This window comes from Puma concolor, chromosome C1, assembly GCF_028749965.1.
Source record: "Puma concolor isolate L17-30 chromosome C1, mPumCon1.1.hap2, whole genome shotgun sequence".
NCBI lineage: Eukaryota > Metazoa > Chordata > Mammalia > Carnivora > Felidae > Puma > Puma concolor.
This window is the reverse complement of record NC_141674.1, coordinates 44,705,999-44,721,993: the sequence shown is the minus strand read 5'-3', so window position 1 is coordinate 44,721,993 and position 15,995 is coordinate 44,705,999. Positions and strand designations below refer to the sequence as shown.

The 15,995-nt window shown below is 43.9% G+C and overlaps 1 protein-coding gene across 4 annotated transcripts in view; it reads left to right on the top strand.

Annotated features, from left to right (window-relative positions):
- USP24 (ubiquitin specific peptidase 24) overlaps positions 1–15,995 on the top strand; it is a 143,885-nt gene that overhangs the window by 73,271 nt on the left and 54,619 nt on the right. For all 4 annotated transcript variants that reach the window (XM_086717077.1, XM_086717078.1, XM_086717076.1 and 1 more), the window contains 8 exons: positions 3,789–3,874; positions 4,024–4,117; positions 5,165–5,320; positions 8,885–8,982; positions 11,735–11,830; positions 11,946–12,174; positions 12,814–12,973; positions 13,860–14,015. In XM_086717077.1, the coding sequence (XP_086573203.1) occupies positions 3,789–3,874; positions 4,024–4,117; positions 5,165–5,320; positions 8,885–8,982; positions 11,735–11,830; positions 11,946–12,174; positions 12,814–12,973; positions 13,860–14,015 (1,075 nt within the window). The remainder of the gene's footprint in view (positions 1–3,788; positions 3,875–4,023; positions 4,118–5,164; positions 5,321–8,884; positions 8,983–11,734; positions 11,831–11,945; positions 12,175–12,813; positions 12,974–13,859; positions 14,016–15,995) is intronic.

The window sequence follows — 15,995 nt, the reverse complement described above, 5'->3', positions numbered from 1 at the left end:
CACTGTTGTATCCCCAGCACCTAAAACAGTGCCTAGAACATAAAAGGTACACAGTCAGGATTTTTTGAGTGATTTCCTGAAATCAGCCCGTGTACTTTGTACCCTCTCTGTGTCAGGACCGAGCTTGGCACCAGAGATAAAAACCAACGAGACTGGCTGTGCTTCTTAGCTTTTATAGTCCAACAAGGAACATCACACCAGACCTATGTAAAGGTATTCTAATAGCATGTGAAGGTTTTTTTTTTTTTTCATATTTGTATATATATACACATATTGCCTTATTTCCAATTACAAGATCTTTGTGTATTATGTTTTTTTTACCTTTAGCATAATCTTGCCATTGATCTCAACTCCTCAGGGTCAGTATTAGTATAATGTGTTTGTTTTTTAAGTAACCGTACTTATAGTAAGAATTTAAGGAAGATCCCATTCAAGAGTAGCATTATGACAGTTAATTAACAACAGAAAAAAATGTACAAACAACCTTTTACTTTATTGCACTTGGCAGATTTTGGGTTTTTTTTTACAAATTGAAGGTTTGTGGCAACTCTGCACCAAGCAAGTCTGCTGGTACCATTTTTCCAACAGCATTTGCTGACTTTGTGTCTCGGTGTCACGTTTTGGTAATTCTCACAACATTTCAGACTTTTTACTATTACATTTATCATGGCGATCTGTGGTCCCTGACCTGTGATGTTACTGTAATTACTTGGGGCACCACGAGCTGTGCCCATAGAAGACGGTAAACTTAGTAAATGTTGTGTGCGTTCCGGCTGCTCCACAACCAGCTCTTCCCCTTCTCTCTCCCCCCCTCCTCGGGCCTCCCTATTCCCTGAGACAACAGCACTACTGGAATCAGGCCACCATTTTAATAGCCCTGCTGTGGCCCCTGGGCGTTCAGGTGAGAGGAAGAGCGGCACGTGTCTCCCTTTCGGTCAAGAGCCAGAAATGACGAAGCTTAGTGAGGAAGGCCGAAAGCTAGGCCTCTTGCACCGAACGCTTGGCCAACTTTTGAGTGCAAGGGAAAGTTCCTGAAGGAAATTGAAAGTGCTACTCCAGTGAGCTCCCAAAGGATAAGAAAGGGAAACGGCCGCATTGCTGATAGGGAGAAAGTGTGAGTGGCCGGGATGGAAGGTCAGACCAGCCGCAGCATCCTCTTAAGCCAGAGCCTGATCCGGAGCAAGGCTCTAACTCTCCTCACTTCTTGGGAAGGCTGAGAGAGGTGAAGAAGCCGCAGAAGGAAAGTCTGAAGCTAGTAGAGGTGGATTCACGAGGTTTAAGGAAGGAAGCCGTCTCCATGACACGAGATTACAAGGGGAAGCAGCAAGTGCTGCTGTGGAAGCTGCCGCAGGTTCTCCAGGAGATCTGGCTCAGAATTCATGAAGGCGGCTGTACTACACGACAGATTTCGGTACAGATGAAAGACCTCCTATTGGAAGAAGACGCCATCCAGGACTTTCCTAGCTAGAGAGGAGTAGTCAGTGCCTGGCTTCAAAGCTCCAAAGCACAAGCTGACTCTTGTTAGGGGCTAATGCAGCTGGTGACTCTAAGTCGAAGCCAGTGCTCCTTCACCCCTGAAAATCTTAGGGCCATTGGGAATGATGCCTAATCTACACGTTCTGTGCTCTATAAATGGAACGACAAAGCCTGGATGACAGCACATTTATTTACAACGTAGTTTGCTAAACCCACTCTTGAGACCTGCTACTCAGGAAAGAAGACTCTTTTCAAAATACTGCTGCTCAGTGTTCCTGGTGACCCAAGAGCTCTGATGGAGATGTACGAGATGAATGTTGTTTTCGTGCCGGCTAACCCAGCATCCGTTGCGCAGCCCGTGGATCAAGGAGTCATTCATTTCCACTTTCAAGTCTGAAAGTCCTGAGGCTATAGCTGCTATCCATAGTGATTCCTCTGATGGATCTGGGCAAAGTAAATTGAAAAACTTCTGGAAAGGATTCACCATTAAGATGCCATTAAGAATATTTGTGATTCTTGGGAAGTGGTCAAAATAACAACATTTGCAGGAGTTTGAAAGAAGTTGATTCCAACCCTCATGGATGACTTTGAGGGGTTCAAGACTTCCCTGGATGAAGTAACTGCAGATGGGGTGGAAAGGGCAAGAGAACTAGAATTAGAAGCGGAGCCTGAAGATGGGACTGAATGGCTGCAATCTGATGATAAAACCTGAACAGAGGAAGAGTTGCTTCTTATGGATGAACAAAGTGGTTTCTTGAAATGGAATCTACTCCTGTGAAGATGTGAATATTTTTGAAAGGACGGCAAAGGATTCAGAGTATCACATAAACTTAGTTGATAAAGCAGCGGCAGGGTTGGAGAGGACTGACTCCATTTTTTTTTTTTTAAATTTTTTTTTTTCAACGTTTATTTATTTTTGGGACAGAGAGAGACAGAGCATGAACGGGGGAGGGGCAGAGAGAGAGGGAGACACAGAATCGGAAACAGGCTCCAGGCTCTGAGCCATCAACCCAGAGCCCGACGCGGGGCTCGAACTCACGGACCGTGAGATCTTGACCTGGCTGAAGTCGGACGCTTAACCGACTGTGCCACCCAGGCGCCCCTGACTCCATTTTTTTTAAATGTTTATGTATTTATTTTTGAGAGAGGGAGGGAGGGAGGGAGGAGACGGAGACTCCCAGGCAAGCTCAGCACTATCAGTGCAGAGCCTGATGTGGGCCTCGAACTCATGAACCATGAGATCATGACCTGAGCCGAAACCAAGAGTTGGATGCTTAACCGACTGAGCCACCCAGATGTCCCGGATTGACTCCACTTTTGAAAGTTTTGTGGGTAAGATGCTATCAAATAGTCTTGTGTGCTACAGAGAAATTGTTCGTGAAAGGAAAAGTCCATCAGTGCAGCCAACTCGATTGTTGTCTTATTTTAAGAAATCGCCGTAGACACCTCGGCCTGCACAGCCGCCACCCTCACCATCGGCAGCCATCGACATCCAGGCAAGACCCTCCACCAGCAAAAAGATTATGACTCGTTGAAAGCTCACATGATGGTTAGCATTTTTTTAGCAATAAAGTGTAATTAAGACACGATACATTGGGGTTTTTTTTTTTTGATATAATGCTACTATACCCTTCATAGACTACAGTAGAGTATAAACGTATATGCACTGGGAATCCAAAAACTCACTTGACTCTTGTAGTATTTGCTTCTTGCTGTGGTCTGGAACTGACCCTGCAATATCTGAAGTACACAACATCTTCAAGCTTAACATTTTCAAATTATATTCTGAATTTATTAAAAACGTTCCTTGGTATAATGACATTCTGTAGCGATGTCTAGTTTCTTAACTTTATAACCAGAAAATAGTACTTTAATCACATCTACATCTCTTCTACGTGTTGTGTGTGTTTGTACATTTGTACTACTATGATTTTGCTCTTCAGTCTTTCATTACCTTGTTTGCTCCTGATGAGCCATGATCAGCTTTTAATGGTGTCTACTCTCCATTCTCTTCATTATACCTGCCCATCATTTTACCTTTCTTCCACTGCCTGCCTTTTGGCGCCTTAGCCCCTCACCTGCAGGCGGGTAGGAGAGAGCCCTGTAAGTAGACGCACTAGAAGGTAGTGGTCCCGCCGGTCTGTTCCCAGGTGTTGCTCCGTAGGGCAGGTAAGCACGCTCTTCCCCTCAAGCTTTGTAGTGGCCAGTCTTTCAGAATTAGTCATTTTATTGTTGGCACAATATTTCTATTTGGTTAGAAAAAGAGAAGATTCTTTCGTCAGTTTGTGTTTATATTTTGCTTTTTTCCTCAGGAGAAGTCCCTCCCTGGTGTTGTGATGGCACTTGTATGTAATGTGTTTGACATGCTTTACCAGCTCGCCAATCTGGAGGAGCCAAGGTATGATGGAAATATTTATGAAGCATGAAAAAGAGAAAGCTATTAAAGTTAGGGAGCCCAGCGTATTTTTACTTTACATCTGTCAGGAACAAATGACTTTGTTCTTGAAACTGACTTACGTGACAAAACTTGTATTTGACAAATTTCAGGATAACTCTACGCGTACGAAAGCTTCTCCTGTTGATACCCACTGACCCAGCCATTCAGGAAGCCCTGGATCAACTTGATTCTTTAGGAAGAAAGGTATAAGCGTCTTGGACAGTTACCTAACTGGCATGGAAATTTGATGTCATGATTCAGTAAAAATACAACCGGAAATCACTTTAAGGCCATGTGATGCCATCTTTCCCATAACAGCTCTTCTTTAGAAAATTACTTTCACTGTAAATGGAAATCAGAACTTCATGTTGACTTTTAAGAGATCTAGAGTCAGTAACGACATCAAGTTTTAGAACCAGAAGAGATTTGAATATCATGTATTTCCATGTTCTTCTTGTTCTGTATTAAGAAACTGAAGCCCAGAGAGAGGAAGTGTCTTGTCCAAGATCAGACTCTAGTTCTGATTCAGCAAAGATGTTTTTCTTCTGTCATGATGCCTCTCTGAATGTGATTGTTGTGTGTGTTTGAGATGCTGGCATAATTATATCATTTCATTTTTTCCACAGCTGATATTTAAAGTTCATCTTAATTTCTAGAATGTTGTTCCTCAAGAATTTTATTATGTATTGAAATTGTATTTTATCTGTAATAGTGTTTAATTATGTTCTCAATAAGTTCATGTGGAACAAAGCCGTTAGAAGGTATGCATTCACGTTGCCAGTGGCTAAAGGTTTAGATCAGCTCATGGTCTTGTCATACACGGCCCAGGTATTATTTGTGGGGAGAAGAAAATTAACGTAATTCTAAAACATATCACTAGTACTGGCTAAAAACGTTTTCAAAACTACCACTTCTACAATCTTATAATTTTAATTACCGGTATTTAGTAGTGCAGATGTTAAAAACACGGAAGCAAATAAAAATGACCTTGCTAGTGTTGCCTGGAAGACATTCTCAGACGCATTCATGGTAGGGTTGGAACGCTGTTGAGCACGTACAGTTTGTGTGATGGAATTTGATGTTTTGTTAGTAATTACAAAGCTATGTGTCTTCGAGGTTGATTTATAGAAGATTTCTTTGGTGCAATTATAATAAAGAGAAAAGAATGTTAGAATACGCATTAAGATGTGTTTCTCTCTAATTTGTGCTTCTAACACATATATTCTTGGTTTTCATTCTTGAAAAACTTAGAAAACATTACTGTCCGAAACGAGTTCTCAGTCCTCAAAGTCTCCATCCCTGTCCTCAAAGCAGCAGCATCAGCCAAGCGCCAGCTCGATTTTGGAAAGTCTGTTTCGCTCTTTTGCTCCGGGAATGTCCACCTTCCGAGTGCTCTACAACTTAGAAGTAAGAAGGCTCATTTCTTTTCATTTCATTTGGACAGATTCATTTTCGTTTGCAGATTCCTGCGTTTAGATACCAGAGATAAGTAAATAGGTTTCTACTTGTATTGGATGATCTGTGAAAAAATTAGATTTCAAAAAAAAAAAGTAAGAAACAGAATATAAATTGAAACATTTTGTTGTTTTGGGGCCTTAGAAGATGCTCAGGCTTTTTTTCACTTTATACCTATGTATGTTGTTATACTTGCAAAACAGCATCTAAATAAATAGTGAGGAAGCCTTACGTAGTAAAATACGCCATCGTCTTCCTCTGGAAATTTAGCAAATTGTCTAACACGAGTTGTTATCCTCAGTCTTCTCGTTACTAATGCATCCTAATTTTTTTTTTTTTAGATTTTTTTTCTTAATGTTTTTATTTATTTTTGAGACAGAGAGAGACAGAGCATCAGCAGGGAAGGGGCAGAGAGAGAGGGAGACACAGAATCGGAAGCAGGCTCCAGGCTCTGAGCCATCAGCACAGAGCTCGATATGGGGCTCGAACTCACAGACTGTGAGATCATGACCTGAGCCAAAGTCGGACGCTCAACCGATTGAGCCACCCAGGCGCCCCTCATCCTAACTTTTTAAAGAACGATTGTAATTTGTTGTTCTAAATGAAGCAGCGAGGGGATGGTCAGGAAGTACATTAACCTTCTTATTTCAAGGTTTTAAAAAAAGGTTTGGAAGAATTTAAACAAAAGTACATGTTTATTACCCTCTTTTCCCCAAAGTAGCTTTAAACTAGTAGATTTAGTTCAATAAACATCTGATAACTGTATAAGGTATGCAAGTCATTGTGGTCGCTAGAGGATGACCGCTGAAAAGGCAAGATATTTGCTCCAGAATCTTGAGTGAAACGTAAGGAGGGCTACATTCTCTGAGTCTTGAGAGCAAACCGTTGGGAGAGTGAGCAGGTGGAAATAGTCCCGTTCTTGGAGAGCGAAGGGTCAGTCCCTCTTGCCATTTTCGGTATGGAGAAGATAAGGCCCCGAATGATTTTGTTTTGTCCCAAGTTTTATTTCATCTGACAGTCTAATTTGGAGTGTGTAATTCTATTCATTCATTTTTCTGCATCACTTATTGCCTGTGTGTTCAAGCTGTGTTATTTCATATTGGCCTTAAAGTAATCATTCTTGTGAAAAAAACACATGGGGTTCGAAATGAGAAAATATTTAGCAAATGTTTTTAAAATAAAGTATGTCTTGGGGCGCCTGGGTGGCGCAGTCGGTTAAGCGTCCGACTTCAGCCAGGTCACGATCTCACGGTCCGTGAGTTCGAGCCCCACGTCAGGCTCTGGGCTGATGGCTCGGAGCCTGGAGCCTGTTTCCGATTCTGTGTCTCCCTCTCTCTCTGCCCCTCCCCCATTCATGCTCTGTCTGTCTGTCCCATAAATAAATAAAAACATTGAAAAAAAAATTTAAAAAAAATAAAATAAAATAAAATAAAGTATGTCTTTATTTAATGTGGACATTTAAAAATGTTTAATATTCCAAGGCAGAATTGCCAATTAATTTTTGGTCAATTTAAGCTTATAAATTTTTCAGTACTTGCCAGATTTATCCTTTGCCTTTGAATGACTGTCTCAGAAAAGTTAAAGTATAAACCTTAACACCCACATTTGAGAGCACCTAGAAAAACGGAATGGCATGACAATGAATCTGGCTTGTCACCAACTACCTAGGTTGCCACAGCTTACAGCCTAAGGTCAGTGGTTGTAAAATACCTCCAGCACAGTTTCAGGGAAATCCTTTGATAGGTTGTTTTTTGCTTTAACACAAAACATTTGGAAAACCTAATACTTTCAAAAGCACTTTTTTTTTTTTTTTTTTTTTTACTGACTCCTGAAAGGCTAATTTCCTTGCATTTCAGTCTTCCACTTACATTTGCCTACTAGGTAGCTGCAAAGTGGATATTCCAAATACCCATTCCTTTGAAGAAATCTTCCTTCTTTACTACATTGTTGTCCATTGAGCATGAGGAGTATGTGCATGTGGCTGTCCGCTCACAGGAAGGATTAGAAAAACACTGTAAAGGATTAGAAAAGGATTGTTAATGCTCACAATCTGAGGTTGAAGAGCCTGTTACCCAAAGAGCACTTTAGGAAGATAGCATCTGTAAAAAAGAAATCCCACGCTAAAAATCTATGCACATACAACCCATGGATTCATAGAAACAGACTTTTCTAGAATTGAGAAGGATCTTGAATTGTATCTACTTTAAAAATACCTTGGGGGGGGCGCCTGGGTGGCTCAGTCCATTAAGGGTCGACTTCAGCTCAGGTCCTGATCTCACAGTCCGTGAGTTTGAGCCCCACATCGAGCTCTGTGCTACAGCTCAGAGCCTGGAGACTGCTTCGGATTCTGTGTCTCCCTCTCTCTGTGTCCCTCCCCCACTCACACCCTGTCTCTCAAAAATTATTAAATGTTAAAAAAAAATTTTTTTTAAATACCTTGAGGAAACTGAGGCAGTGGGCCTTTTTTTTTTTTTAATTTTCAATCATAACTAAATAAGCAGTTGTTTACTAAGTCTCATACTATAGTATGATTATTTACTAGAAATAATATCTGCCATACCAGAATTTTCAGTTAAGCTTTCCTTTAGGTACATGTGTCAGTGTCATAAAAGGGGCATAGATGTAGGAGGGAGTTTGAAGTCACTTAGCCTTTTGGGTCTCAGTCGTGTGCAGTAAAACACATAACACCCGCAGGGTGAGATAGAAGAGAGAAGGCATGCTAACAGCCTCATCCTCTTTTGTTGTAGGTGCTCAATAAATAAGAGTTTGAGAATCATTATTAGAGAGCTCGTCTAGCATTTTTAAAAAATATTTATTTATTTTGAGAGAGTACACGCACGTGCACATGCATGAGTGAGCGGGGGAGGGGCAGAGAAAGAGAATCCCAAGCAGGCTCTGCACTGCCAGTGCAGAGCCCAACTCGGGGTCAGTCCCATGAACTGTGAGATCATGACCAGAGCCAAAATCTAGAGTCGGACGCTTAACTGACTGAGCCACCCAGGTGCCCCTCGTCTAACATTTTTAATGAATGGGCTATTTTATAAAACTTTATATACTTTTTCGAAAGCATATGTAGCCTATCACACGGAATCTGAAGTGGGCTCTAGGCTCTGCGTTCAGCACAGAGCCCGAAGCAGGGCTCGAACTCATGAGCTGTGAGATCACGACCTGAGTCGAAGTCGGACGCTCAACCGACTGAGCCACCCAGGTGCCCCTGCTCTTATCTAAGGCTGAGAGCCTGAGACATCCACTTTTGCTGGTTTCGTGAAAAGAACACACCAGCTTTCTTCAACAAAACAGATTTCTCTTGCCAAGCGAATAGAACTTGGAAAATGTGAATATTTCCATTGCGACACGTTAGCCTCCTTATACTTCTGGGGGGGGGGGGGGGGCGGTGGGAACAGCATGCAGCACTTAAAGAGACTCAGACTCGAGTTATCTGATTCTTTGACTTAGTGAAAGAGTAGTTTCTGCTGGAAATGTTGGGATGACTAATTGTATTTATCTGTTTTCAAGGTTCTGAGCTCCAAACTCATGCCAACAGCTGATGATGACATGGCAAGAAATTGTGCGAAATCCTTCTGTGAGAACTTCCTCAAAGCAGGAGGGTTGAGGTTAGTCTCACTGTGATGTTACACAAGTTGCAGAGAACGGGTGTAGTTATCGTGGCTGGTTTCTCCTGCCAGGCCTTGCTTCTGCCTACAAGGTATTATGTGAAGCATCATGAGAGGTATAATCAGGAGTGACGTTTCAGTCTCCGGAACGCCTGAATTCATTCTGTGACTTTTGGTTCTTTGGAGAACCGGCAGCAGCACATCTCCTTCCCTCTGGTAGTGGAGGAAATTCTTGAAGAAGAGAGGAAGCAGGTCTGTTTCTGTTCATTCCCACCTCTGTTTCACACCGGGTGAATGTGATTCCTGGTAACGCTCTTACGTACGAGTGCTGTACGAGGCACTCGTGCTGGGGATGCAGAGATCACTTAGATCTCATCCCTGCCCTAGAGCAGTTCATGGTTTTAGCAAAGAATAACAGTTATTGTACGTCCCCAAACAGGCTAATAGAAAGCCCTTGGGGGCGGGGGCAGAGGTTATGGAAGATAGTGCTTAAGTGGTTAAATTTTCATGGGATAATAAGATTAGGAAGCGCTTCACAGAACGTGGCGTTTGAGCTGGGAATTGAGAAGTGAGCAGTCATCCCCTAGGGGGCTCGTGACGAGAGGGCCCGCTAAGCCAGAGAGGACGGGGTGAGCACAGGCACTAAGGTGCGTGGCCTGTCCTGGGAACCACGGTAGCCTGGGGAGGTCCCGAGCACAGGCGGAAGGAGAGATGTATGTAAAGTAGGGCCACCCTGAGGAACTTCAACCTTAGCTTTTAGACCGGGGAACACAGGAGGTTTCAGAGCCAGGCATTGCCTGGAACGCTCGCTTTGGCTGCAGTGGGGACGATGAGTAAATAGAAGTGGGAGAGGTAGAGGCAGGGAGAGCCCTGTGGAGCTGCGGCAGTGGCCCAGAGCAGAGTAACAGGTTGTAAATGTAGGGCGCCGGTAACTGACATTTATTGGGTAACATGGGCAAGTCTTATGACTAGAAGTACCGGAGGAGATTTCGGAACGGCCCTGTGATTCCTAGCCTGGGACAGTGAGCGAATGGTGAACATTTGGTCAGTGTGGGAAGTAAGCGTGGAAGGAGATGGAGGGCGCGGGACATCAAGAGGGACGGACGTGGTTGGTCAGGTGAAGTGCATGCTTTGGCCGCGATGCCCTCGAGGGGAGCGGAGAGCGGCATTGGAGACATGGAGGGGCCCGTGGTGTGTGAGTGGCGTTAGGGCACGAGTGTTCAGCGGTGAGCATGAGGGCAGGAGGTGGAGTCAGACTGCAGGCCGCTGCTTTATGGTGAGCAGAGAAGGGGGTGACAGTGACAGTGACCGGAAGGGAAGAATAGCTGAGGGGAAAGTTGGCTTTTCTGCCTTGCTTTTACCTCGGGGAAGCCTAGGTTGCCTTTGCAGGCTGTCTTAAAAAGAACGACCAAAGGAAAAGGGATGATCCCTGGGGCCAAGTTCTCCTGCTCTGGAAAGAAGCAGGCCTGCCGTTTCCTCAGGTGAGGAAGCCATGAAGGCCGGAGGACCGTTGAAGGAATTCCTGTGGGAGGCCTTGTGGGGAAGAGGCTGAGCCGAGACCTTAAAGGGAACGGGCTTGAAAGAACCCCCAAGCGTATGGAAGGCCTACCGCTTGGAGCTTTATTTGTTTTCAGAATCGCAGAGGTGTTCTCAGTGAACACTTCGTTTCTGATTACTCACTTCCGCTTACAGAGCTCTGGCGTGAAGGCGTTTTACTGCTGGCTTAGTTTTGTATGTCAGTTAACCTCCATGTCAGGCATTGTTCTGAACACTGAGAGCAGAGCAGTGAACAGATAAGACAAAGTCCACATCCTTGTGAAGCTTACCGTCTAGAGGGGGGAGATGAACAGTAAAGAAATAAAGGTAAAAGCATATGTCGGGAGGTGAGAAGAGCTGTAGACAAAAATGAGACAAGCAAGAGGGGACGGACAGGGTTGTGATTTTCAGTAGGGTGATCAGGGAAGGTGTCACTGATGGGGTGATGTTTTACAAACATCTGAAAGAGGTGAGGAAACGAGACCTGGAGATCCCTGGGGGAGAGCCGTCCAGAAGGGCAGTCAGTGTGTGCCCCTGCGTGAAACAGACCTGGTACCTTTGGAGACCAGCAGTCCCGCGTGGTTGGGGTAGTGGGAAGGAGGCAGAACAGGGACACATGAGGCTATAGACATACCAGAGGTCAGCTTATGTAGAATCTTACAGGTTCGCCTGAAGACTTTTTTTCTCTGCAGGAAATCAGAGGCCGTGGAGGATTTTGTGCAAAGCAGTGTGATGATCTCACTTATATTTTAAAAGGATCACTCTGATCTTTTGAGAGTAGATTTTGGGGGTGGAGAGTCAAGAGTAGAAGCAGGAAGAACAGTTAGGAAGCTTTTATAGGAATAGAGATTGTAGCGGATGTGATAGCTTTATTGAGTTCACCAATCCCAGGTATGTTTTTTAACTGTTAGTTCCAGTAATAAGATAACGGTTAATCAGTGAACTCATAGCAGTTAGCGAGAAGGAGGACTATCCAAATGCTTTATCTTTTGGCTAAGCAGGAATCTAATGCTAAAGGGACCAGGAGGGTTATAGGTGTCATGGGAAATCATTGCTAAAAATATATCTGGTCCATGTGTATGTAAGGACCTTGTAGAAATTGTAAGTAATTGATAACATTTACATGAGCAATTAAATTACTTAGAGAAAATTTCCTATGAAAAAAATACAAGTCTTTATTTCATATTCTGCCCTTTTCTTTTTGTTTTCTTTTAAGTTTGGTTGTAAATGTCATGCAGAGGGATTCCATCCCCTCAGAAGTAGACTATGAAACAAGGCAGGGAGTTTACTCCATCTGCCTACAGCTTGCAAGGTAGGTAAATACATCCTACTAGTCTCCCAAGGCAGTATTTTTCTTCCCAAGCCCTATCATTTTGAGTAGTTATGAAATGACCTCAAATAAATGTAGCTTTTTGTTTCCTTTGAAGATTCTTACTTGTTGGGCAAACAATGCCCACATTGTTAGATGAAGACCTCACCAAAGATGGCATAGAAGCACTTTCTTCTCGCCCATTCCGAAACGTCAGCCGGCAGACAAGCAGGCAGATGTCCTTGTGTGGTACCCCAGAGAAGTCCTCCTACCGACAGTTGTCCGTGTCAGACAGGTCTTCTATCAGGGTCGAGGAGATCATCCCTGCTGCGCGAGTTGCGATACAAGTAAGTGATCTGTGCATTCAAGCAGTGTGGCGTCTTTCCTCTTTGAAGGAAGTTATTGACATGAATATGGCCTTCAAGGAACTTCCAGTGAGCAAGAAAGAGACCACTAGTGCAGAAATGACTGTAATTCAAGACGGGAACCATCAAGGGTTGCGGGAGTGCTGCAGGGGCATAACATTTGCAGGCCTTCAGAATAAGAACAGTAATCGCCTTCACCCGTGGCTGTCATGGATGATTTTACATAGCAGGTGGCATTGGTGTTAGGCCTCAAAGATAGGAGAGATTACAGATGGCGAAGCATGGAGAATTGTTCCAGCAGGAGGGCAGGTGTGAGCAGAGGTAGAGAGACAGAACAGAGCTTGTAGGGAAGGCCACGGGGTCGTTCACACAGTAGTGTGGGAGAGGAGAGTGGCAGGTGTCTGAAAGCCTGAGCGTGGAGATCAGTCTCTGTGTTACAGGTAGCAGAGAGATACTGAAAGTCTTTGAACAGTATGGAAGCATGAGAAAGGCTGTCCTTCTGGATGATCTTGGCGGAAAAGAGTCTCACAAAACTGAGACCAGTGAGAAGGTTCTGGAAGTCAGTAGAATAATCATGTTCCAGTACTACCTTTTCTCATGACTCTTTCCATACTTCTTTAGACAATGGAAGTAAGTGACTTCACGTCTACTGTGGCTTGTTTCATGAGGTTGTCATGGGCTGCGGCTGCAGGACGACTGGACCTCGTTGGGAGTAGCCAGCCAATTAAAGAAAGCAATTCTCTGTTTCCTGCTGGAATTCGAAACAGACTCAGCAGCTCAGGTACTGATTTAAAAGGACAGAGTAATGAGCTCGTTGGGCAAGAAAGAAGCTGTAAGAGTAACCTATGCATAGGCTTGTTCAGAGTCACGAGAAGAAAGCCTTTTCTCTTGCTTTTGAACATGAGTAAAAAACCCATGAAGCTGTGCACTTAAGACTTGTGCACATTACTGAACTTGTGCCATACTTCATCGAAGAAAACAAGCATTGGTACACAGAGAGTAAGTGGGGAAACCAAACCAAGCAGAGTTTTTAGCTCACTGAGGGTTGTAAAAGTGCCAAGAGACGAATAATGGTGGCTGTAATAAAAACGCATCTAGAATTCCTACCTGGGAAAGTCATTTTCTTGATTTGGCTGGTTATTTTCTGCTACGCTTTTATAAATAGCTTTATTTCTCAGCTTCATTTGGTTTCCCTCTTCAGTTTGTGTGTGTGTGTGTGTGTGTGTGTGTGTGTGTGTGTGTGTGTACCTCAGTATAAAAAAAGTTTCAAAAACGTATGGCATTCTTACAGTGAAGTGCAGAAATGTTAAATGTACATGCTTTTTGGGATTTTTCTGTACAGATAACCCATCTAGATCAGGATGAGGAACATTTCTAACATCCCCACAAGACTCTCTCATGCCTTCCAAACTGCACCGTTCTCCCTTCTGTCACCTCAAATGAGTTTCGCCCCATAAGTGCATATTTTGAGTGCCTCCAGATGTGTTTTAAAGCAGTCAGGGTCAGATAAAGTGATTAAGTGTCTCTTGTTTCCTAGACCAAAATGTCAGATTGCCTCTTTGCACCCTTTAATTTCACTTGAGGCTCCTGGGGCGCATTAAAAGGATGTTAGGGTGCCGTGAGGGTCCTGTGGGGTCCGCGGTAACCTCCTGCTTGCCTCTTCCCAGGAAGCAATTGCAGCTCTGGGAGCGAAGGGGACCCAGCAGCCCTGCACGCAGGCATCTGCGTGCGCCAGCAGTCTGTGTCCACCAAAGACTCCCTGATCGCCGGGGAGGCTCTCTCTCTTCTTGTCACGTGCCTGCAGCTTCGGAGCCAGCAACTGGGTATGCAGGAGGCTTGTTTTCCCTTCATCTCTTTTAGGGAAAGGCCAGGTTTCTGTTGGCCTTCATAGATAAGGTCATACTAATAGAAATGGAAAAGGGGGGAAAGTTGGCAGGTGGAATAAGTAAGAATAGTGCTTAGAGTAGTTAGATTCTGAATAAGTATTTATTGAGTACCTTCTGTAAGCAGGGTTCCACAGTAGGTGTTGAAAGGGCACTATGCCTGCCCTCCAGGAGCTTACTGTCTAGTTGAGGAATTAAGACAACCCACATTTATAGCCCATGAACCACAGAACTAGAATTACATATCAGTCTCTAAACTGATGATGACTCTAGTAGTCAAAGTCACGAAACTTCAGATTTGCCTTTTCATCTTCATTTGTGGGCTTTGGCAGACTGGGGCTGTTATTGATCCTACTTTAACGTTAGAACACCGCAGGGTGTTCTCATCACACTCTCTTCTCTGTCTGTGCCCCTTCTCCCCATGATCTCATCCACTGTCACAGCCCCAAACTCCTTCTAGATGCAGATAATGTCTGAATTTGGAGCTCTGGCCTGGACCACTGCCCCGACCCCTCCACTGGGCTCTTAGGTAGACTTCCCAGGCTTGACGGTTCCACAGCTGAAATGCTCAGCTGGCCCGTATCACACACATTTACCAGCTTAGTTAATAGTGACTTCATTCTTTCACTTGCTCTGGCCAGAAACCTTGCAGTCATCCTTGATTTCCTTTTTCACACCCATTTCTAATGTGTCAGCACATTCTCCTTCCAACTGTGTCTAGATTCCACCCTCTGGTACCACTGTCACTGTCACAACCCTCTGATCCAGCATCACCCCTTGCTTGGATTATAGCAGTAGCACCTTCACTAATCTCCCTGCTTCTACCCTTGCAGTTTACTCTCCACACAGTAACCAGAGTGGACCTCCTACCATGTAAGTCAGATTGTATCATTCCTCTGTTGAAAACCTGGCAGCGGCTTCTCAGGTCGCACTGAGTAAAAGCCAAATCTCAATTACTAAGGCATTCGAGGCCAGACAGAGTCCACCCCTTTGATGCCTCTGTGCCTTCACCGTCTACTGCTCTCCCCTCACTCTCTGTGCTTTGGCCACCCGGCGTCCTGGCTGTTCCCCAGCACTCCAGGCACGTTCCTGCCTCAGGACCCTCGCACCGGCTGTTCCCTCTTCCTGGTGTGTTCTTCCCCCATCTTTGCCACGTGGCTCTCTCTTCCTCATTTCCTGCAAGTGTGCTTAACCTCACCTACTTAGTGACATGTTGTTCTCTGCCCGCCTTTTTAACGAAGTCACAACCCTCCCCTCATCCCAGCACTACCTAAACCCCTTACCTTGTTTCTTCTTTATCGCTTACTGTTTTATAGCATAGAATATAATTTGTTTACTTACTATGTTTATCGTCATCATCCCTTCCCCATCTGGACTGTAAGCTCCACAGAGACTTTTGTCCACTTTGTTCCCTAGTGAATCTCTCACACCCAAATACTGCCCAGTATGTAGTAGGCCCTCAATAAATATTTATTCAGCAACAAAGTCTTAATAGCTCCACTTTTAAAAATTGTACCAGCCCATAGGTGTCCTGTTCTTCCCTTCTATTACCAATTCAGACTGCCTGTTGTGTAGAATTGATCATGATGTGTTTAGTAGAATATCCAACCTCTTTGTATAAGACACTCAAGGTAAAGCTAGAAAAAACTTAGACATTTATAGAACGGTAAGTAGTGTCCAAATGGTTAGTTTGAGCAAGAATGCTTTTGAAGACATATATAGGAAGTATAAGTCATTATGAAATGCTTTTGAGCAAATGCCATAATCGTAGATCAATTTTCCTATCATTATTTTAGTGATATTCTCAAATCAAAATGAAAGAATTACAACTTCCCTTCAAGCTTTTTTATCATTTGTAGTTGTATGGTAGGGTACATTTTATAGTTACAGGTATTGATAGTTTATCAAGGCGAGATATAT